Source organism: Aptenodytes forsteri, unplaced genomic scaffold (genome assembly GCF_000699145.1).
Source record: "Aptenodytes forsteri isolate BGI_AS27 unplaced genomic scaffold, ASM69914v1 Scaffold137, whole genome shotgun sequence".
Lineage (NCBI taxonomy): Eukaryota > Metazoa > Chordata > Aves > Sphenisciformes > Spheniscidae > Aptenodytes > Aptenodytes forsteri.
This window is the reverse complement of record NW_008796221.1, coordinates 5,272,991-5,298,097: the sequence shown is the minus strand read 5'-3', so window position 1 is coordinate 5,298,097 and position 25,107 is coordinate 5,272,991. Positions and strand designations below refer to the sequence as shown.

General features: G+C 39.8%; 1 protein-coding gene across 1 annotated transcript in view; it reads right to left on the bottom strand.

Annotated features, from left to right (window-relative positions):
• Window positions 1-25,107, bottom strand: part of RELN (reelin) — a 309,109-nt gene that overhangs the window by 208,318 nt on the left and 75,684 nt on the right. Inside the window, exon 4 of the mRNA XM_009289098.2 lies at window positions 11,308-11,443. Within this exon, the coding sequence (XP_009287373.1) occupies window positions 11,308-11,443 (136 nt within the window). The remainder of the gene's footprint in view (window positions 1-11,307; window positions 11,444-25,107) is intronic.

Here is a 25,107-nt window from a genome sequence, read left to right as displayed (position 1 = left end):
ATCCGGGAAGTTGAAGTCCCCCATGAGAACAAGGGCTAGCGATTGAGAGACTTCTGCCAGCCGCTTGTAGAACGCTTCATCCGCCCCTTCATCCTGGTTGGGTGGTCTATAACAGACTCCCAGCAGGATATCTGCCTCGTTGGCCTTCCCCCTCATCCTTACCCATAGACACTCAACCGTACCATCATCACAATCGTTGAGCTCTATACAATCGAAACACTCCCTAACATACAGGGCCACCCACCGCCTCTCCTTCCTCGCCTGTCCCTTCTGAAGAGTCTATAGCCATCCATTGCAGCACTCCAGTCATGATGACCCCATCATTATGACATCATTATGGCATCCACCATTACAACATCACAATGTCATCATTATGAGAGCAGGTGCCAGCCTGATACCTGTCTGAGACTTCTGCTCCCGTGACTGAGCTGCTGCCCACCAGGAACTGCTGAGCAGCTGATGCGCAGAAGTTGGCTGGAGGAAAATCTCCTTCTGTGGTGCTGTTCCTGCCACAAACAGCTCACCCCCCCACAAACCCCCCCCAGCCACAGTCTAAGTAATCACACCTAGTAAGATGGAAGTAATGTAACACTTTAATACTGTCATCCCGGCCTTTTAACAGGGCTATTAAGGCAGATATGATGACTTGGGAAATGGATGCACCATTTATTAATTCTGAAAGTTAATGCTGTACATGTCTTTCAGATTACCTCTTTTACTTCCACACTGGACAGAATTTTCCAATGCATTGTTGTACAGGCTAGCAATAGACACCTGTTAAAATCTGATGGCTGTCTCATCACACAGATGGACCCCATGCGGGCTACTGCCCAAAAGAACCACGCTGCCATGGTAGAGGAAGAGGGGTGCTCACCTGGAGGATGGCTGTGTGCATCTGATGATGCTGATGATGGTGCCACTTATGAAGGGGATTTTCAAAAAGGGTATATTCCAGGCCATAAGAGAAAAGGAGACAAGACAGATATGCCGTACTGGATTCAGGAATGAGTCTCCCATTCAGGAGTCATTCAGGAATTACTCCTATTTTTCAAGAGGACAAAGTGCAAGACAGTGGAGAAAAAGGGAGAGAGCTATTAAAAGATTCTGGTTTAAACATCTTTAATGTCAAGAATGGAAGAAAAACAAAGCAAGGGAATTATTATTAACTATTTCATTTACCTCTATATATTTTCTCTTTTATCTGCCAAATAATGATTGCGTTAGAAACCTCTGCAAGCTTTGGAGCTCTCTTGACCTCAGGGGTCTTTAGCTCTGGAGGACAGAGTTCATGAACATATCTAGATCACAATATGATCATATACAGCCCACTGCATATAAGCAATGTTTGTATTCTGAATGACAACAGAAGAATTAACTGTCATTTATGAGTACTGTAAAACAATCAGATAATACTACCTACTACCAAATATTTTCCTAGTGCAATTTCATTCTGATGACATTTGTATATACTGAGTTTATAGAAGGATTATTATATTTTATTATTTATTCTGTAATGTTTTTTATATAATACTATTACAATATTTTATAATTTATAATTTTAAACAGATTGAATTATATTTCATTCTATATCCACAGATAAAATTATCTAAATATTAATAATTGATTTGAGTTTCTCAAACTGAGAAGGAAGGGATACACCCTATTGTTAAGCACAGTTTAAATAATAATTATGAGAGATGTTTTAAAGTTCACTCTGTCAGCTAGTTTGAGGTCATAGTCATTCTGAATACTCAAATCCAAATTTTCCCAGCATGTGGGCAGCAAAAGCTGACCTAATGTTTTTTACATCTTCAAGTATAATGTTTCTTTCTTTTTTGTTTTTAAACTTTTGTTAGAACTAGATGTGAGGAGACCATCGTATTATAGAAAAAGGGAGGATTTTTTTTTGTCTTATTGGATTTTCACATTCATCATATCCAAGTTTTCACTTTTATACACATACATGAAGTCTTGCTAAATATTACTGCATGTCTACATAATACTTTGTAGATCGCTGTATTAAAGTTCATCCAAACAAACAAGGCGAGAAAAGTAAGTTAACGTGTGTGAACTGAGAATATGGACAGAGCATCCTTATATGTCCTTGGCTGTGTACACAAAGAAAAATTTCAACCAAGTAATCTGAAGGCATGAATTTTGAAAAATACAAAAACTGTTGTCTGTGCCTTTGATGACAGCATGGACACGCATGATTGCTCTGCTGGATCAAGGCCAGTGCTCCGCATCCTGCAGTATTGAGCTCTTCATGAAGTTATTTACTAATAGTCTCTTGCAAGAAGTCAAATGCTTCCCAAAGAAGTATCCAGACAATACACTTATCTCAAACTCATTCATGCACTGGACACTTGTTGTATTATCCACTTGAGAGACAGCACTGAAATGATCAGACTCTCTCCGTCAACCAGGGGGACATTCCAGAGCTACAAAGGGCTTCCATGCAGACACAATGTCCAGTTGTACGGGCTTGTCTGCAGTACTGAAATTTAGCTTCCTAGAACATCTCTTATGATTGTCCTCTGCCTTTGCTTGTACTAGTGTTCTTATGCACTATATGTTTACCCCTACAGAATGGTTCCATGCATGTTTATTGCTTACTCTTCATATAACCAACATTTCCAAAAGCATTCACAAAACCTGTTTCGTGCCTATTTCATTAAGCATACTTCTTCTAGGATGTCATTTTGAAAGGATTGTTGTTGATCAATTATTAGCAGCCAAAAGATATTTCATTCAATTCCTCTGTTACACAGGAAAACCTCCTAGTGGAAGCAAACTGTTGGAGTGTGTGTAATATATTTTATAGTCTAGTCATGTGTTCAAAATTAAGCCATCTTGGGACAAGGGGAAGACAAAGCACATCTTTGAATGAAACAAACATTTATGTTGTTGATGAACTAAAATATGCTCTGAAAAATAACCCTGAGGTTAAATTTCAGAGAGAGAAAAACAAAGTTCAAGAGAGAATTTTAAACACAACTAGTGATAACTGTACTGCAGATTGTGAATCGATGTTCTCACGCACAAAAATAATGGCTACACTGCTCAGAAAGGGAAGAAAGTAAAACCTAATCTCTTCTTCTAGAATTGCCAAATGAACATTTGTAAGAAGGGAAGTAATTCTCACCATGATTGTTTTATTATTTAGATAATAACAGTAGAAAATGACGGAATTTCATTTTATTTCATGCAGGAGGTGCCAAAGTCTTATATGGAACTATGCCAAAATCTTAACAGAGTAGCCAAAGGCTATATTGAGCTGCCTTCTGCTATCATACATTACAAGTATGTGATATATTAAATTTTTATCATACGAAGAAAAGAAACTGTCCTAATACTGTATCATCTTGCAGTTTCTATTCTGGCATTACACAATGTTGATGAAAGTAGCATTTTATGCTTTTTGCTCATCTTTTGAATTAAATCCAACTAACTTATCAATAGAATTTTCATGTGCTTTTATTTTTAATAAATGTTCACATACCCATTCTTCCTGGGTTCGTTGGTTCTGCTTTTCTTGCATGAGGAGCCTAAAATAGCAAATGGCCAGTTGTCTGCAAACTTGGAGAAAACATTAAAAACTGAACATTCCTCTCATTAAAGTGGGCTTTTAGAAGGAGTATCAGACATCTAAGAGAATATTAGAGAACAGGTTTAGGTTTTACCTCCAAGGAAAAGGGAAAAAAATGCAAGATTTTATGAACTTTACGAAGCTGCCTTTTTTATTCATACCCTTCAGCGGATTTCAACTTTTGAGCAGCCCACTCATTGGAAATTCTTGACACAGACAAAGCTACTGACTGTTGAGGGTGGTGGGGATGAAAAATTTATTTTCGTGATTTGGCACAAGGTGCTTATGTTTAGGCAGCTGCGTCTGTCTGGGTGGGATTCAGATCCAGATTTAAAAAAGCTTAAAATAGGTGCCTATATAAAGGTCTACATGGGAACTAGGTAGCTAGTGATCCATTTTGGTCAGTGGAGACCTAGGGCTTGATTCAGCTGCCTAGCTATATTTGAAATAATTTGGAATGTCCTAAGGAAACTAGTAGAGCTACAGAGACCTTCTAGACCTGCAGGTGCCCCTCTCTAGATGTAGAACTGAATGTGAATGTCAGGCCCTAGATGTCTATGGAACCAAATTGCACACCCATTAACTCTCAAGGGAGTTACAGACACATAGCTCACACATAAATACCTAGCTGGAGATATCTGCATATCCTATCTCCAGTTGAAACCAACTTAAAATCCCTTTGAGGAGTGGAAAATCAGGTGCAACCAGCTTCCATCCTTCCTCATAGTTTTCCTCCATTGCTCTGAACACTTCTGAATATTCCCCCATCACAGTACACTTTGTGCTACCATCTTCTGCTAACAAAGTTTCTGAAAACACCCAGAATTCCTCACTGGTCATCTCTGTTTGCTTTACCACCACACAAAATAGACACAACTAAGACAAAACTAATAGGCAAGCTAAATCTAATTCTGCACAGTCAGTTGAGTCTAGGTTGCTTGGGGTCATACTTAGAGGAGCCACAATGATTCCATGCACGGTGTTTGCATTTCACTGGAAAATTAACAAACACAGAGGATGAAGGAGGTAATCTGGGCACCACATCAAAATAGGACATGAGAGCAGAGCCAAGATCTGAATCAAACATTGGCTCGTGATTTTCAGAATGTTACACATAATGCTGATTGACGGTACAACAATGCCTCTACCCAGGGAAGTGGAAAACCAAGCAAAGGAGTAATTTTTCTTTATAGTTCCACTAAACTGGCACACCAACAAGGAACAATTACTGATGATTTATTTTTTTCCACAAGGCATAAGTTATAAGCAATATAGAAAAAGAAAACAACTGCAACACTGGGCTAATGTCAGAACTAACCTGACTGTAAACAAGGACCATATCTTATTTGGTGCCTGTACAACCCAAGTCTCAAACAGAGTCCACACCAGTACCAAAAGAGTGGTAAGAAATATCCTGCTTCACTCTTACCTTGCAATAAAAAGTAGGAAGAGAAGAGCAGCACCTAACTGAAGCAGGGAGCTGGTGCTCCACAGAACCCCAAAGCCAAGGCTGTCTGTACATTAAGGTCTCCATGTGCGTTATGACACACTCTTCAACCGATTGCAAAGATTGCAAATCACCAACTAGGATGCTATGAACAACAATTTATTTCATTGTACAATTCTGTTTCATCATAAGAACATGAGGGATAAAGACTTATACGACCATATAATTAAGAGTTGAGTGATTATATATAAATACAAGGGACCTAAGGGACCTTAGTTTTGATATTTGCTATTTTCTGTTTAGTTTCCAGTTTTAATATTTGTGTGTATTATCATTGTGTATAGAGTAAACATAATTGTCTACTTAATCTTGAAGATATTCCTCTGTATTTCTTTCAAACAAATGAAAAAAAACAGTAAATGGCATCTTAAATGACAGTTTAGCTAAGTGGTTTACCAGGGGAATGTGGTTCCTTCAGACAATATAGCCCTTTCCCACCCTGGCTAGAAGACTAATATAGCATACTATGTAATCTTCTTGGATGTTTATTCAATATTTCCATAATTCTTATCATGGGTTTTCTATAAATGTTTTAAATAGGTAACTAAGCCTCTCAATCACAGTCTTTATGCTCTGTAGTGTTTGTACAGCATGATATTTCAAGTTCATACATTAACACAGTTGCCAGTTTCTAGAAACAGGCTTAAACACATGGGCATGAAAAGACCAGTTCTGGAACAGGGTACTTCAAATTTCCCAGAAAGGAGTTTTACCATTAGGTGATTATGGGAAAAACACATCTCCTTTCTTGAAAGTTTCTTCCAAGTTTCTTTCAATCGCTCAGCTGTCTGCCTCAGCATTCAGTCCCAAACTTTTTCCAGGAGCTGTGCTGGGAACCAGTTGCTCCTGCTTCGGGAGAAGTGGATGTGCCAGTGCCCTGCCTCAGCAACCACAGCTCTCTTATCTTTGTCTTCATAGGGGGACACCACCACAGCTATTCCTGTTCCCTTTTAGCCGTTTGCACCATAAGCTGTGCTAATTAGGTGTCAAATAATATACAGTTGGGCCTTTTAGTATTTTCAAAGACTTCTCAATGTACAGAATTCTAAGATCAGTTGTGATGCGTCACATCTCTTACATGGGTTATTAGACACTGCCTACAGACTCAGACAGCGTTACAGATGTCCAGCCCAGCTTTGGTAGGTAGCTTTTAAATAATGTTTTAATGATCAGAAAATATCTAAATAATTATACTGTGCAGAATTAAAATCTTGCAAACTGATAAATATATTTTGGAATCTGTCCACTATTAATAGAGGTTATAGTGAATATATGAATAGACGCAATCAGAATTGTAAGATACCTGTTCAATGAGTAGCAAAAATGGCTATATAAGAAAAACACTTATTTTCCCAAGTAATTTCTATAGCAACCTATTCTATAGCTGGAACTTCTGCAATAAACCATGCTGACAGTCAAAACACAACATGCTTTTGCAATTTAGGTCAGCTTTATCACTTTTACAAACTGGTAAATTAAGCCATCTATAAAAAAACAGGCTTAACAACCTTAGATGTAACCTAGTGTGCCACCCTGCTTAACAGCCATTATCGTCCCTCTGACAGTCTGAGCTTTAACTAGGTTAGTGTGAGCTTAGAGAAGAAATTACAAACAGTGAAACCTAGCTGAAGGATTATGAAGGTAATGTTTTAAATATTTGCACACAATCAGAGAAACAATGCATTAGTGTAAAGGAGGACCTGTTATTTTTTGGTGGTAAACAGCATTTACAGATCCTGGCAATTTGCTTAGGAGCTCCTGGTGCTCAACACTTGTTTAAAACAGTCCTAAGTTACTGCTAAGAAAACTATTCAGCAATAAACAATGAATTTTAGCTTTTATTTCCTCAGTTCATCTTGATGTATCAATGGTGAAAGAATACGGAGGGACTACACTGAGATGTACTACAGGGACACCAGTGGCTTTCTGTTTTTCTGTTAGAAGGGTATTTTATAAAAGGGTGCTTCTAAATATTTATTTATTAGCCATAATAAGATACTTGGACAAAAAAGAAAGAGAATAAGCAAGAGTTTACACCCGGTCAGTGTGAAAAAATTACTATTGCCTGATTTTGCATAGAAGCAGGTTGGCTCCAGCAGCCTTCCCCCAGGGAGCACAGGGCTCTGCACCATCCCTTGCCCCAGTGAAACTGGGGAGAGAGCTTGCCGAGTGAAATGCCGAGCCAAGGAAAGATGCGTGGCTCCATCAGGCAAAATTATATTCAGATTCAGCAGTGACACAGCACTGTGTGCAATATCAATAACTGGATGACATCAAATTGTAGAGATGAGGAATCTTCCAGCAGGGAAGGAAAGAAACTGAGTGTTGTGCTGGCAAGCTGCTGTACGAGGTGAGAATCCCAGTTTGCTGCATCACTGCATCTCCCATCCCTATGAATAAGCCCCCTGTGGGACAAAGCCTCACGTCCCTCCCCACAGCATTCCCAGTTCCCCTCGTCCCAGAGGATGAAAGATTTGCTACTCTCCTTTCCCACAGCAGCAATACTTCGGGTGTCCATGGCTGGCTGTGCTAATAAACTAAACGTGGCCAGGAGCTATCCTCCTTAGCCATGCCTGGGAAATGCATGGTGGGCTGGTAGCTGGAAACTGCCAAATTTATTCCAGAAAAATCTCTGGCAGTTTATAGACAATCATGTTGTAGTAGGCAGGATTGTTGCTGGGAATGCCCAAATTTACCGTTATAAATGCTCTACCTGGCTGCTGATTTTTATGAAACTTAGTATCTTGACATTCCAACCCCTTTGTCATGTTTGTTTGGTTACCAATGGGTACAAGAGCTACGGGGGAAGACGGACTGACAGCATGACCACACAAATCTTGTTTCTTATGGGTTCAGCCTTTTTCAGGATTGAGCTCTGGAAGAGCACACCAAAAGACATGGATGAAGTGAAAGGGAATTTTGCCCATGACATCTATAGGGTCATGACTTCCCTGTGTCATGTCCATGCTCCCAGTGGAAGCATGAGCAGGTCAATAGTATAAGCAGTTAATAAAAGCCAGCCTTGCAGTGTCCTGTGGGAGATCTTCCTGGTGACCTTTGTCCAGTTCCTCCTGAAAAGTGTCCAGGGAGAGGTATCAACACTGCAAAAATTGCACCACCAAAGCTGGTGCTAATTAGTAACCTTATTATCCATCCCCAGAGAGGTCAAAGACTAATGAGCTGACTTGAATCACAGACATACTGGTAACAGTGTAGGAAGCTCTTATCTCTGTTGCACTGTTGACAGAGTCATAAATTCAGCTACCTTTTGTAAATATTTTTAATTTATGTTAAATTAAACTTAAAATAAATTTAAACTAGACTGGTAGTTGGGCTTAAACTTAAATTTAAACTAGACTGGTAGTTGGGCTTAAACTTAAATTTAAACTAGACTGGTAGTTGGGCTTAAGTGTTAAAAAAATCTTGTTTAAGTTAATTATTTGCTGTAGAGGAGCAAATGGAGATGAACAAGGTATAGCCAACTCTCTGGAAATCCTGAAGGCAGGCAGACTAACACTGCACCAAAAAAATAGCTTTGTTTATAGCAACTTGTGATTTAGTAGGCAGGGGAAACAACAGCTGAGGCAAGAAAGTGTGGGAAGCTGAAGAAAAAATGAGGAGGAGGATTAGAGGTAAAACATATTCCTCTTCCCTTCATTTCCTTCAGCTGATGATCCCATTTCCCCAGAAGTCCTGCAGCCAAGTGTGATCCTGGAGTAAACACCGACTTCAGAGAAGCTGAGCCTTTCTACTCTTGTCTGAATTTGTCCTGCAGGACACCAAACTGATATAAACCGCACCATTTTGCTCATCCTCAGACAAATGAGTATCACCCATGGAGCATCCTTATACCATGGGGTGAGGCGGTCTGTAAAGCCACTGAGACTGATGAACACCTGGGCCAGGGACCCTGGGAGCAGCTGCATTGCTGGGCTCATCAGTGCAGGATCAGACCTCTCAGCCCTGCCAGTTTCATGCATAGCAAGGAAAGACAGTTTTGGCGTCTCTGCACCTGGACTGCTGACATACATAGGTGTACATCATGCTGCAAATTACATAGTCAAGAATAAATTCAGATTTCTGCTATGTATGTTCTGCACACTGCAGCATGGCTAAGGACTTTACTAACACAGCGCGAACAACACCATTTGTGAAGAGGTGCTAATGCACATTATGGCTTACACAAACAGGGAATTACAGGTTGGATTTCCAAAACTGTTCAGTGCTGACCTAACTCTGTTTCCACTGAAGCCAATGATGAACGTCCCATTGATTTCAAGATAGGCAAGCACTCACTGCCTTAGAAAATGTCCCTTTAATTTCACTTAAATGGGATTCAGCAGTCACAGTAGTATTTGTATTTCTATAGAGCTATTCGTCTGCTCTTCTTCAACAATGACAAACATGAACAAAAAGAACCCAATACAAAACCATGGACAAAAAAAAAAATCAGTCACAGGAAAATGAATAACTGTTCATAAACTGACCTCAAAACTCGCAATGGAGGATCACATCTCATATAAATAAATACATTCACAGTCACTGTGCAAGCTAGGACCAACAATTATTTCTTGAATAGCAGGAAAAACAAAAATCTGAGAAAGAAAGGGAGTAAGCAAGAGTATGCAGAGATGATGTACATCTCATCTCATTTTTCTCAGGCAGCTCAAGGAACAAAATTTAGCTGCTACAACTTGATTAACAAAGGAAACTATTTTTAGAGGGGAATTAAAGGAAGTATAAAATTCACAGATTTTCCACAGAAAAAACATAATTGACAGATTTCCTCAAGGTATATACAACTATTTTATGAGGTTAACCTTTCTGACACAGAATTTAAGTAAAACAGTGACAGTATTTCCTCAAATATTTCATCAGATTTGACTTTTGTTAAATAGTGAATGGGAATCTTAAATATTGTAAACAGCTTCTCTGGTACATTGTAGAAGTTAATGAGATACAAATACATTCTCAGAAGTTAGTTACTACTCATCAAAACTAATTTTTTTCCCAATTTACTGTTAGATGTTTAGAAGAAAAAGAGAGCTAGAAATAAAAATGTCTTGATGTTGTCATTGCAGCTAATAAATAATGTACTGTAACAGTATAGGCAAAAAAAATGTGCATTGTCTCGGAAAAGGGGAATATCAAAGACACAGATCAGTCAATCAACAGGTACTGTGTTCACAATCAGCAACCTATGTTCTCAAAGAAGTAAGTCGCTCACTTTTTGCAACATGTTAAACAGTAAAACAACTTGACTATGTGGGGCACTTACCTGCAGCTTCCCAGTATAGACAGAAAGGGAATAATACTCAGAGAAAAATTTGTTTTAGCAAACAGGACAGTCACAGGAACACAGAAAAGGTCTCACACTGAAATGTTGCAACCATTCACTTATTTAATCAGGGAGCAGTCTGGCTTCTTTCCTATGAACAGGTCAAACTTGAAATATTTTCTATTTTCAACTCCACTCTAGGTGTATTTTCTCTCTCAAATATGATCTACCAAATTTTTGGGACAAATAATTAGAAATTACTTTAACGTAAAATACAGTAATATATATTCTAATAATTTATGTTGAACTGTGTATTTTGTTTTGGCACTTTATATGGCACTAAATCATCAAATGATGACTTAGGTCTTTAAAACAAATTACCAAAAAACCTGTAAGTATAACCTCTTGGGTTTTTCCAGGTTGTAAACTAGCTGAATTAAGCAGAACTTAAGAGCGTTTATTATTGGGAACAGTAAATACTTGAGTATGACTACTCTTGAATACTTGTATTTTATGTTGATGCTTACGATCTGAATAATACATCTGTGTGATGTTCTAGCTCTTATTAAATGCAACAGATAAAAAAATAGGTCAATGCAAACACGCTGTATACTGAAAGGATCAATGATATGATTAATTACTAAGAGGAATCAATTTCTACTGAAATGTTAGTCTTGATGCATTTGTACATTATTTCTCTGATGGCACCCTATGTTACAAAACACTATCTCCTTCTTACATGCTTTGAAATATGAATTCCTAATATGCACAGAAACTCTTCAGCCAGAAAGAACTCAATATTCTTACTTCACATGAAAGTCTACACTTTGCAGGACTGAGTCCTTGATCCATAAGGTCCTAGTGCAAGCAGGTTAGATCATTTCATTATCTCCAAAGTGATTATCTTCTCATAGGCATTGCGTGTATACGTACATGAAGTTGACACAGCCTGTCCCCGCAGGTGGAGCAATCCAAACAAAACTGAGGTTTGTAGTCGGGAGATGGCTCACATGTGACGCAACCACACTGCACATAAACTGGTTTCCAAACTGGTGGTCCGACATAATTCCTATGAGAAAGACGTGGGGGAGATAAACAGTAACACATATTAATGGCTCACTGCAAGGTGCTAACAGACAGAGAAATACATCTGCCATGTGTTTCATCATGGCCACACAGAGTGAAAAAAACCAAAAGTATGCCACTGAGTAATTATAATTAATGCCAATGAAAATATTGGAGCTGGCCTCTGCTTGAGCCAAGGCTGACTTCGTATTTATTACAAGGCTCCATGTATTTACTGCAGTTATTCTTCATGAGACCAACACCACAGGAATTATTTGCATTTTTAAAGGAGGAGCTGGATCACAGCTGCTGTAAATCAGCATTATTCCATTACCTGATTTACACCCATTACAGACCTAAAAGAAAATAAAACCTGAGGGAAAAATGCTATGTTTTAATAAGCAAACTTGAGCTTTTAGAGAAAGGTGTTATCTTTTAGTAGACAGGCACATCTAGTTGGAAAAAAGCAGATGAGCTTTGGATTCATGAACTCTTTTTCTGATCTGAAATAAAAGTAGCAACCTTTAGCAGTTTTACCAGTATACATTCCTTTGATTTTTTTTGAATCAGCCTCTAATACATGGATGAATGTAAATGTCATCTATTAATCCCTCCCTCTGGAATTCACTGCAGTTCATCATTAGACAAAAGAACTGTATTTTTTATCAAAAAACCAATATCAGACAGCAATCTTCTCCCCTATAACAGCCCCTCAGTAGTTTCCTACAAATTAGTGCAAACTTGGTTGTTTGTTTAACACCCTTAGGCTTAAAGTAAGGCAATCTTACTTGAGCAGATTACTGCACCTTTAATCCTAGTATATTAAACAGTAAATGTTGAAACTATTCTTTTGAATGCACTTATCAGAAGGAAATGCCTTGTTCCAGGTTACTTCAAATATTGAACCTTCAGTTCAGAAAATAGTGACATGGGCTGAAGCTTTGCTAATAGGATCAAAAGGAAAAGGAAATGGCAGCAGGTACCTCCATGCTCAACAAGGTCACTGTTAGCTGTTAGGTGATTGCATCTCAGAAAGTTTATAGTGGTGGGTATTTCTTACATTTACTTGTTGCAGTTCAAACAACAATGGAGAAATAAAACCTATCTCTGCCTCTCAGAATCATCTACAACTGTTTTTTATGGCAATTCTTCTGAAATGTGAATCCAGCAATTTCTCCTAACCCCTCACTGATCCAGAGGTGGAAGGAGTTTGCAAGCCAGAGATTTCCACCAAGGAGGGGGACGAATCCTTTCCGATGCAAACACGCTGCTCCACCTGGTGCCTCTCCAGGGACTGCCACGCCAGCAGCACTGTGCAGGGAGGGTCTTATAAGTCTCATAAGCTCATTTAGCATTTTCTAGATCAAAAGCAACATCTGAAATCCCATTCAGGTACCGGTGAGAATCACAGACTATAGCTCAGGGTTATATAAGTTATTTATCCTGAAGGCTATGAAATTCTACACCAGCTTCCATTTTTTGGGGGGAGAAATGAAGCCACAGTGAGTTTAAGTAACCTATCCCAGGAATGACAGGAGGCAGTGGGTGATGGCAGTGATGCCTGTATCTTTTACAAACGACCACAACCTTCTCACTCAGGGTTTTTCAGTTAATTCCCCACTGAAGCATACACACGAGGTTTTCCATCATTCACACAGTTACACCTTTCAGCTCAAATGGGTTGAGCTTTCAGCTCCAGTTGGGTCAGGATGGCCACAGAGAAGGCTCAGGCTCCCCTGGGTGGAGCCTCTTTTCTGGAGGGCAGTAGTAGGGAAATCCAGGGAGATGGTATTTTACTGACTCTTGGTTATTGCAAGACACTAGATGCAGATGAGGTTTGGCCATCTCTTGCCATGCCATACTGCCATTTTAAGTCTTTATTTGCCTTCCTTGGCTAATTGGGAGGGGTGGCATTAACATCCTCAAAGAAACCCACCTGGCTGGTGCCCAGGCTCACTGCCCTGGTCTCACTGCTGAAGTCTATCCACTGGTGCCCTGCTGAGACATGTGTCAAAAAATCTGCCCAGAGAGATCCCTCACAGGGTGAGTGGTATTTAGGCAACTGCTTGTTTTGCTGAGGGTGAAAGGTTCTTTCCCAAAGTTGTGGGTCTTGTCCCTCTCTCTTTGAAGTTTGTGCTAAAGCCAGTGACTTCAGTGATGTGGGATGGGGTCTTTGGGGCTGATGTGGAGCACCAGCTCTCATCTATCATCATCTCTGGCTGCACAATGGGGAACAGAGCAAGCTACAGACTTTATCAGGTTAATTAAATAACGGACGCTGTCAGGGGAGAAACAGGAACAGCCCTTCAGTTTGAAGAAATCCCCTTTTCTCCAGAGCTAGCCAAATACAAGGGAGGAGAAAGACTGCCCTAACCACATCCCCCAGCCAGGGGACAGGCACACCAGCTTGGGAAATGTGACCGCTTCCCTCCTTGGCAGCAACTTGTGAGTTAATGAATTCCCTAGGTTTCAGGCAGTAGGCTGCAAAAATGTGTCTAATACATCAAACACATACAACATCTGTGGAGAATTTCTTTTTCCTTTGATTTACAGTTTTAAAAAAAGAACAACTTTACAGTGACTAGAATAAATTCTAAACAATGAAAAAACAACTCATTCAATTTTTGCAGAAAAAAGTCAATGAATTGCACAGAGAATATTCAAAATTCCAATTTTATCATTTTATCACCATGTTATCTTTATATTTTATTAATAGTTTATTGTGATAATTTTTACAAGAAAAACAACAACTCCTCATCTGCTGGACCTTTACTGGGTATATGAACTCCATTTTGGAGTTCAGAGTCTTCAGAACATTTCACAAAAATTAAGTACTGAAACTTCAGTGAGTGACAGAGTGATATTAAAAAAACCCCAAAGTTTCATACTGAAAAGGTGAACATAAAAATAATAAAAATGCCCAAAATGGAGCCATGCAATTGATACAAAGAACTCACTAAATTAAGGATAAAGAATGTTATCTCCCCCTCTTGCTTCCAGTCTTTTTGCAGCCTCCTGCTATGGAAGGCAACTGCTCCCTTCTCCTCCATCCCCTCTCCGACCTGGCAGGCTGCTTCCCAGACTGAATGTTTGCTCCATAACAAATCCAAGGACAAATGTGAAACAACATTCTGCTGAAAAAAATAAAATTAATATAAGACAAGCCTGATTATATAGCAGCTCTCAGAACAAAACTGTATCCTGTGTGTACCTCAGACAGCTTCAAAGACAGAGCGTGCCTTCGTTTAAGGCACTTGGCTCAGGTCAACATTGTTCTACAGGCATCCCCTGGCACGTCCTTTTGACCAGTGCAGCTATATACATTCAAGTCAAGTGTTTACAAAAGCAATAATCTTAAGGTTTTAAGATCTGTCTGTATAAAACTCTATAAACACTTTTGCAAATAATCAAGTGTTTCCATGTGACTTACTGAATACTGAAATGTTCAGAGGTTTGTGACAGCTGCACATCCACAGCTCTAAAATATGCTACATGCAAAGATGCCGTTAGCATCTCTCTGAACTCCTTTTCCCTTGTTTTTTACAGCGTGCACTCATCATACTGACGTGTTTCAGACATCTGCACTTTCTAGATTCTCCATCCCCTAAAATTTCTGAGGCTTTAGGAGTCTCAGTATAATCATTCAAATCCCAGACATGCTTTGTAACTGCCAACAGCACTGCTAGGAGAGGAACTAGACATGCTCAGTCCCTCTCAAGACTTAACTCAGCAGCTGTTTTTATTGTGTAAACTTTTTAAAATGTGCTTAGCCCTATTCAATGCACTATCTATAATCACTGAATCAAAGAATTTCTATGTGAAGAGGTAGATTTCAAGAGATAGGTTGAATACAAGAAATCCAGTGATAGAGAAAAATTATTGAATGGAAAATCTTAGGTAAAGTCAGATGACAAATACGTAGCTTCAATCTTTACATGTGGAAAATTATTTTATTGACAATCAGAATCACTAGTAGGGGTGTAGCAGCTAATGCAGGGAAATATTTTGCCTCTTTTATAAGGTGGCATACAGGAAGGTAAGCGAGATGTGAAGATGCTGTTTTAGGTCATCCATAAATGGCCAAGCACAAGTGCAGTTCCTGAACTCCTTATTACTTTCACCTTGTTGTATAGCCTCTCCAAAAGGGAGAGCTATAGAGGATAGGAACTATTCTCCCAGCTGGGCCCCTGGAAGCCAAAAGATGATCTTTTCTACTGGCAGAGCTTGGGAAGCACCTAATGGTGCAGAAGAATGCAATAAGATTCACATCATTTTCTGCTTTCTAAGTCTGAGAAATGTGGGTCTGTAATAGTCCTGACTTACATGTGGTAACTACGTAATGTTCCTTATTACAACATGACGTATCCTCCTTACATATCCTCCTTAGAAAACAGTTTCCTAAACCAGAACTTTATACAAGGAGCTCATCTGCATGCCAAGGTCCTTGGTAAATCCTTCATCGAGGCTAAGTCTCAACAGACTTTCCAGCACTGAACCAGATTGTAGGTAGTCTACCATTTCCTATTTATTATATGAATTGAGTATGATATTAAAGGAGAGGGTTAATGTTAAATACATGTGTAAAATGAATGACCACATTTTGGTTTTGCTGCCTCTAAACTGATTATCTGCTACATGCTTCCATTTTCAAAGTTATACATGAGTGTCAGCAAAATGCCAAACATAATATATTGATTAAATACCAAGAAAATAAAGCTGTAAGTAACCAAATCACTCTGGGATCTTTGGGAAAGTAATCATTCCTGGTTAGCAGATAATAAATTTAAGTCAGAAACACACACCTTCAAATTAGATTTTGCATTATATAAAAATGAAGTAACTAGTCCTAGGAACAGTCTTTTCCCTTAGGAAATAGAGCTGGGGACCTACACTCTCCACCCAGGCTCTAGTATCTCAAAAGGTGATCCATAAACCCACAAGCTAAGCACGGTTCTGCCTGGTGTTACAAAGCAGGGAGTGATGCAAACAGGACTGTGCCAGAATACACCTCCCGTGCTGAATCCCATGCTAAAGTGGCCGAACCAGAGCCTGCAGCTTGCTTCTCCCATGCGGCACCAGGGACTTGTTCTGAGAGGGGATGTAGGACAATTCATTTTTTTCAAAATGGAGAGATGCTGGTAGCCACATTTTTTATAATAATCTATCATTTAAAGCAATCACTTTGGCAGAGAGCTTATGCTTATAGTCTCTTCTTCCCAGAAGCACATCCTCTCTATGAAGTTGAAGATTAATTGTATATAGAGGTTCCCCCACTCTCCTGTTGCGTATAAGACTGCACTACTCAGATGCAAGTGTGCTGGGACAAGTGATATAGCTTAGTGGCTATGGACAAGGAGCCTGGCTTTTTAGTAAAGTCCCTGTAGGACAGGTCTCCAGGACCACTGCAGAACCAGGGTTCTCCTGCAAGTTAAGGGAAAGCCACGTGCCTCTCCACATCATTTGAAGAGCAACAGAGGCTGCGACACAGTTGGGCAGGTAGCTGGCAAGACCTGAATTCACAGAAATCCAAGTGCAGACCCTAAGGAAGTTTTTAGGCTAAAATCTATTCACTGAAGGTATATAGACACCATGTGCATTTTACAGCTGCTGGAGCTGCAGCTTTCAGATCACATTTTCAGAGCTGGGCACCTCCCTTTGTCCTAGGTCTCTTTGGATGTTTAAAGGACCTTTTTGATCCTTACCTGTAAACACACGTAAAAATGAAATATGTGTTTTCCCTGAATGCTATAGCGAGTGAAATAATGGTTTATTTTTAGTTACTGGAAGAATATTTGAGCAACATCCTTAAACTGTTATGAACCCCCTTCAGGACTCTGAAATGTAAGTCTTAAAAATCTGTGGAGAACTAGTGGTAGGAAGAAAATCAAGTTTCTCTCTGTTTGTGGGTTTTTTTTTCAAAAAAACCCAAATATATGTTTAAGAAAAACAGCAGTAGTCTGTGTTAAAAAGGACTGTTGGGCGTAAAGAAATATCTGGAGCTGGTAACTATAATTTCTAAAACATGAACACAAATGTACAGTTATGAGCTCATGCAGTTTCTCCTCAAGCAAGCAGCCAGTTAAAGGCAACTGAATTACCCATGCAAGTTCCTTTCAAAGTAAGTAAAGGTGCAGAATCTGGCCCTAAGTGAACTGCGCCCACCTAGCTAAAATGTGCTGTTGCTGATTGATTTTTGGGGGATGATTTCATTTTGCTTCACAGGAAAAACACATCTCGTTTGACAGAATGTAACAGACTGCTAAAGCACTTGGTGGCCCTTGTGATCAATTAAGGGTCAGGATGGTTTGATAAATTATTAAATAGTATGAAGAAAGAAAAGACGAACAACCATCAGATACATTCTTCCACCCAGCAATATACTGCCTTTACCTTTCTTGAAGTCATGTGTTTCACTATTATTCTTACTGCTTCATTATTAAATAATAGATCCTTTCAGCATATGCAGTGTTGGGAAAAATACCATCCACAAGCTAATAAGAACTGTAGAAAAAGAACGGATAAGTGTATAACAACTTAATAAAGTCTGACACTAAAATCCATAACTCCTTTTATGGTCAGGAGCCAACGAGCCTGAATACAGCAATCTGATTCCTGTGGGGGTACCACTGTGCTGAAGTGACTCAGACTTGGGACAAGAAGTATGGGGTTTATAACCTTTTGCTACATATATAAAATTTAAATGTGTTTTCTTTATAGTTCTGAAAACAACAATTTATTGCAAGTTCACATTTGGATTACATTCAGAATTTGGGATCCAGGTATGAAGCAGATCAGGTTAGGGCATTGAGGTGCTAACAAAAGCAGTGCTCTATGTTCATATTTTTTGAATACTTACTGAAGCGAGCACTTCACTAGAAACACAGGTTTGCAGGAATGAACCCCTAATGTACGGATTTATGAAAATTTGCTCTGAAAGAGAGAAAATATTTTTGCTTAATCTCTCTTCTAATGTTCTACTTTTAAGGGATTGTTAATCAAAACTTTTGAGCAGCCTTTTGTTAGAACCCACTTAGGGGTATAATTTCATCTCAGGGATTTATGAGTGCCGGTCTCATTAAACCTAACGGGAGTTACACATATGGAAATTGTGGTGCACGGGGAGGAGAATATCCCCTTTCATTTGCATAATTCCCCAAGACACTGAATGAGCCCCTTGTGTAATGTGCGATATGGCTGCATGAGTCAGTGGGATGGGGGTGGTGAGACCCTGATCTGCAGCATGTTGGTGGTTTTAGGGTGGCCATTGTCAGGAAGGATGAGAGGACAATTTACAGCTGAAGTCTAAGTGCTCCATAGAGAGCAACACGGTACTAAGTGCTCCAAGGCATGTAGATTTAGTAACAGTAAACAGGGACCAGCAGTAATATAAATAGAAAATGCTAATAAGCTACTGTGTTGCTGAAATATAGAAGAAAAAAATCTCTTTTCAAAGACTTGAGCCAAAATCTGTTTTAAATGCTTTCCTAACAGCCCCAGCATGTTTTATATTAGCAACTTTTATATTTTTCTTTATAGAAACCTGTTAGGCTGATACCTTCATTCTTTACTAGCTTTTCATAGGTCTATTTTAGCGATGTATTCTGGTTTACTCTCTTGCAGAAAAGCAGCTGTCCCTGGTTTGCATTCACTTACTTTTTTTTTTTTTTACTGTTATTGTATTTCTCCTTACAGCAGTGACAATTCACCAAGGCAGCACTGGAGCCCCTAGAATTGCCCCGAATTTGCTTTGGTAGAGGTGAAACTGCAAACCAGCAGTCTTAACTGACAAAACCATACTGACCTGCTCACTTAAAAAGAGCCGTGAACCAACTAAACCTCCCTGCTTACCGGTGCAAGTAACATCAAATGAAACATTGCTGTGCAACAACTAGAAAACAACTACACAGCCCAATAAAAATGTAACTGCCCAACACTCATCCATAACACGCATACATCCTGAGTGGATCTATAAAGCATCCTTTCCAAGGCCGTAGCTTCCAAATTTTTTTTTTTAATTAACTAATCTTCACCCCAGACTAGCTGTGCTCAGCTGAGTGGTTTGAATACTGACAACACCCCTTCTTTGGCTATACTGGCACTGGTGACACGTCCTGATATTCTGTTTGCTCTTCTATAGCCTAGTACGACTAATTGGGATAATGGCTTCAAGGCTTTACCTACAAAACCCTAAGTCTCTCTTTAATTTATTTTCAATGACCTTAATGGTTTCTGGCAGCAGTCTGCCTTATAATGCATTTCCTCTATTTTGATCCTTCACCCACAGTCATATTTTGCATTTGCCCGCATTGCCATCACTGCCTCAGTCACCGAAGGGCACACTCAGAGCCTGGTATCTTCCTTGCACTTGCACTGTCCCTAATTACACTTTATATCTCTGTTATCAACATTATTGGTGAACTCTGATGTTTTAAAATTGATGGTTTCCTCCAAAGCAAATTAAGTCAGGCAAACCAATCAATAAGGATAACTGTATAATGAAACCAGAGGGACTTCTATGGAAATCTTTTTCCAGATGGAGTATTTATCATTTACAGACAACCCTTCCTGTTTTGGAGTGATGTTGTTATGCAAGTTATTCTGTCCTATTCCCCAATTCCTTCTCTCAAATGATCTGAAAGTCAGCTTGAAACCATGTATTGTGTACAGAAGCCACAGCGTGTCCCTCACCAGAACTGGAGAGAGGAGGCAGTTTCTATCCAGAGGAGCAGTCCTGGAGGTGCTCCAGGTCTCCTGTTCCCCTCCCCACAGCTCGGCTTACAGCAGCCTCAGCAATGCCTGTGTTCGGGTGAGCTGTGTAAGGTCTCCTACAGCCCCATGTCCCCTTGCTGGGACACTGAAGTGACTTGCGGCATGGCCAGTCCCAGAGCCTCTGGGAGATTTTTGGGGCAGAGGTATCTCATAAAAGCCTTTCCTATCTGCTTAGGAAAGATTGCGTGCAGGAGTTACGCATCTGCGCGGGAAAAGCCAGCTGTGGCAATGACAATATCATTTTATCTTCATACATTTAAACATGGCCAGCCACTACAATGTGTGCAATTTGTAAACACTACTTACAGTATCTGTAACACTGTGTTCAGGAGTGAAGATGTTTGCATTTTTTCAGCAGTTGACACCAGTGACACAGGAGCACTGGTTTACCTTTTTGGGAGTTGAGGAAAGAGCTACAAATTCCTCAGGATTCGTAAATATAAAAACTAGAACTGTAAGTAAAGCTGCTTAATGGGCACCATGGTCATTCTCAGCCTCTGCAAAGGGATGAAAGGAGCTGAGAAACCACTGAACAAGTTGGTGGGAGAGGTAAGGGAGAAGTGGGGAAGGAAAAATGGTTTTGTGGGTTGAATGGAGGAATTTCAATTAAAATTGTCAATCTCCAGGAGTTCTTTTTTTGAAACTATGCTGAGATTCAACACCTCTGGCTAAAACCCACTAGTATCTTTGTCTGGATGACATTAGCAATGGAAGGAAGCACAGTCCTGTACACCACCTATATGCTCCACAGATGTTCTGATGTATCAGCATAAAACCTGCTGGATTTGCCTCCTCTGTAACCACAAATCTATTACATTTACAGCTTTTATAATGTAGGAGAACCGAGCTGGGGATGCTCTGGCTGGCAGGCTGGCAGTGGTGACAAGGCTTTAGGCCTGGGCTAAAGCATCCCCGTGAGGGTGAGCATGTGCTCAGGCATGTGCTGTGTACCAACAGTGAGATGGGGGACGGGGGGAAGCCAGGAGGTGACAGCCAGAGTGGCTGTGACAGCGGGCTGAGACCAGCGTCAGCCACCAGTGCCTGACTGACCCCCATCAGGGTGATACCCTGGCCATGCGTTGTCACCTCGCTGTCACCAGGGACCTGGTGGTCAGGGATAAGGGGAACAGAGGCAGACGTTTTGATATTCAGGTACTCTGTAAAGCTGGAGTCTGAAAATCAAAGTGTTTCCCTGTTACACACTTCTCACGCTTTCTTTCATCACCAAAGCAGAAATATCAGCTGTGATTTGCAGACTTCTGTGGTATTTTTGGCAAAAAAAGAAAAATTCCTTTTCTACGAACACCCAAACAGTTGCTTTAATTCTTTATGCATCTTTAACATTTTTTTTTAGGATTATTACAGGACAAAACAGAAAACTGGAACTTGATCACTGCAAAGTCTGGCAGTTGTTCCCTCTCCCTTGTGAAATGAGCAATGGTTCACTTTGCCCCCTGTTCTGTCTTAAATACTGCAATGATCCCACTCTTTGCAACTTCATGCTGCATCTCCCCCACTAATCAGCAACATGTAATCAGTAACATCATTGCTCTCATAATGTTGAGAGTATTTCACTAAGCAGTTGCTAAAGAGAAGAACAGCATGCCCAGCAGTCTGAATTTCAGCCCACTGAAAGCAGAACGGTACCCATGAAGAAGAAAACTCCTCAGAAAACGTTACAAGCTAACAAACATGAACAGCAGCAAAACTTTCAGGAAACAAAACCTAAATACAAAATTTTACACACCAAAACAAGCAAGAATAATCACAGCCAACAAGCCCAGAGGGAGAGCAAATTATTTTACTCATTCATTTCCATATCACTACTTTTAACTCTAGTGAGAAAAAATCACTCATGAGAAAAAATCTGGTGCAATGCCCCCCAGCCATATGGTATATATTAAGACATACACACCACAGACAGAAAATTGTAACACCGCACTTTTATTTCTATCTGACAACACATACTGTCAGTTGAGAGTCGCAAGAAAGCAGAGAAGAAAGTAATTCTGCATTTCATTCCTTTGCCTGAAACTTACTTCTTCTAGACAAAACATTATCAATCCCAAATATGCAAGGGCACTTCCAGATCAGATACAAGGCAGGCAGCTAAAAGCAAGCTACCAAGAACAGTAATGCTCTTGTAAACTATCATTCAATGTAAACAAATTTGGGGGAAAAAGACTGCTGTTATTGAAGTCTTTGTCCTCAAAAGAGCACTTTATGACTAAATCTTAAAGGCTAATCTTCTGCAGTCATTTCTTCCTGTTCAATATAGGATCTTAAAATATTTTCCTGGGAGTGCTGTAATGAAGCTTCTGTTGGGTCGGCACAGTGGCAGGGCTGAGCAGTATCCCCCAGACCGGCGCACATTGCTCCATGGACCTGGGCAAGCTGCAGCCCCCTCTGTGGTTGGTGTCCTATGCACTTATGGGAAAAAAAATTAAAACAGAGAACAATATTCACATCTGAAACCTAGTCAATGTCTATGTGATAGCAGCTAATGCCATAAGTGTGCTACAGAAATAGGGTGCAGGGGACCTCCACTACATGACCTCCAAACCGACCCACGGCTTTGCTGGAAAGAAGAAAGCTTTATCCAGAGCTATGGCAATATGAGGACAAAACCAAGTAAATTATCACCTGTAAGATGTCTGAGTTGCATTTCAGGATCTGGGATGGAAATGGGGAAAAATATTTGGGCTCCAGGCTATGACATGCAGGGGGTGAATGGGAGCAGAGCATCCTGGGTGCTCCTGCTGCTGTTGCAGGTCTTCGAACTAGATGCTTGAATTTAATCTTAAAACGTGCTTGATTCAGTTCCATGAATGAACACGTAGCTGAAAGCCTGCCTCTCCGAGCAAACAACCTCCACTGTGACTGTAACAGGATAAACGATCCAAGATTTTACTGCAGTTTTAAAAGGGGTTTAAAAAATACAATAAGTCAAAGTAATACCCAAGGGACTTACACTAGGGAGCAGCAGTCCTGTTAACATATAAAGAGAGGGCTAAAAATATGAAGATCAAAACATGGCTCTGCTTTTTGACCTGCTAATCTGCCCTTAACAAGAAAAATATCTCGAAGAGCTACAGCCCTACAGCGAAGTTTCCCCCTTCATTATTGTTCTGCAATACAATGAAATCAATAGGAAAGTGTGTGTCACAAAGGGAGAAATTTGACTTTCCATCTCTAGGTCTCAACTACATTTTTTCTTGTTCAAGGCAGATTAGCAGTTCAGAAAATGAGCAGGTTTCCTAATTTACATTAATCTCAGCACTGTCATGTATGCTAATTAAGATGTTTTCTTGCTAGGACTTCCAGATGCTTTGCAGTTGTAACTTTGCTGTCTCACACTATAACATCAGCTCTCACAAATACCAGCCCTTCTCCACATGTCCATGTTCTCTATTCTGATACTGATGCTTTTCTTGGAAGGCATCTGTTAATTTATGAATGGAGTTAGTGCTTCTGGATCTTGTTCCCCATTGATAAAGAAACTAGTATATAAGAGGATGTTTCTGGTAAATAATATGCTTGCCAAATCTGAGTAGATTAGGGAGTTTCCAACTGATCTACAAATATGGGCCAAACATGCCAGATCGTTTGATCTGGAAAAATGGGGGAGCCTAAAGCTAGCTAACAGAGTATTATTTAGTGCAGTGGCCAAATCATCATTGAGGAAGGAGATCATATTGAATAAACTGCTTCTTGGGTAGATTGAAGCCTACTTTCATGAGTGAATCCAAACGGCGACAGAGCCATTCTGGAGTGAGGCTGAAGACAGCACCATGGTGGCCTCCTGGGGAAGCTACTCCGTGTCTACAAGCGAGCAAAGACATGGAGGAGTGGAGAATGCCCCTCTGTCCCACTTCCCCAAAAAATACTCATGGTAGAACATTTGTGATCACTAATTGTGGTTGTAATGAATTTGATATACTCCATGTTTATAACACTGCCTGGTTTTTATTTTGCAGTTTATCTCAGTGAATCACCATATTTCACCTTGAAATAATTTTCATAATTAGTTTTCCACCTATTTTTCATGTAAATATTTTGAAATACCAGCAGTGCACAACTAGAGCTGCAGGTTGTCCTAGCAATATGTCAAAAGCTCAAGGGCTGCCAATACTCCGCATACAGGTGTATATGGGATTTTTTTTGGCGATACATGCAGGTTATTATTACTTATGCAGCTCTATGCAGTGTAGTACAGGGTACAGATAGCTGTTTGGAAATTACATCTAAGCTTAAAATAGATAGCCTTATTTTGATAGCCGTAGAGAAATAATAATAATGGAAAGACCAAAAACATGTAATATTATCTACCAACATTTGAATGTTTCTTTTTACCTTGTTCCTTCTTAAATGATACATTTAAGAGATTTTTTAAAATAGTAAATAAAGTAAATAAAGCATTTTATCACATGCAAATACACAGACCCTCACACTGTGTGACCTAAGCCCAGATCTGTCCAACCCATATCAGCAACTTATACCACTTGAACTAACTATCTTACCATTAAGTTTGGCTATGCTGAAATCACTTCTCTGAATAATTAGACTCATGTGGGCATCTCCAAATTAGCTTTCAGCTGCTTAAGTCAGCTACTGATAAGAATATATGAAGTTGTAAAACTTTTATAAAAACTGAGTAAACACTTGAGCGGTTAGCCCCTGATAACTCCCACGGGTATGGTCCAGACCACTTGAACCTGTACTTTAGATGCTTAATGAGCCAGCCCTCACACAGTAAATGATTACGCTCCTTCTATAAACAACATGGAGAGAGAGGTGCCTGTGATGGGCTCCACAGAAGGCTACCTATAACTTGTGTCCCATTCAGTCGCACAAAAATTTCAAGCATTGCTTGATAATGAGGATTATGGAGCACAAAAA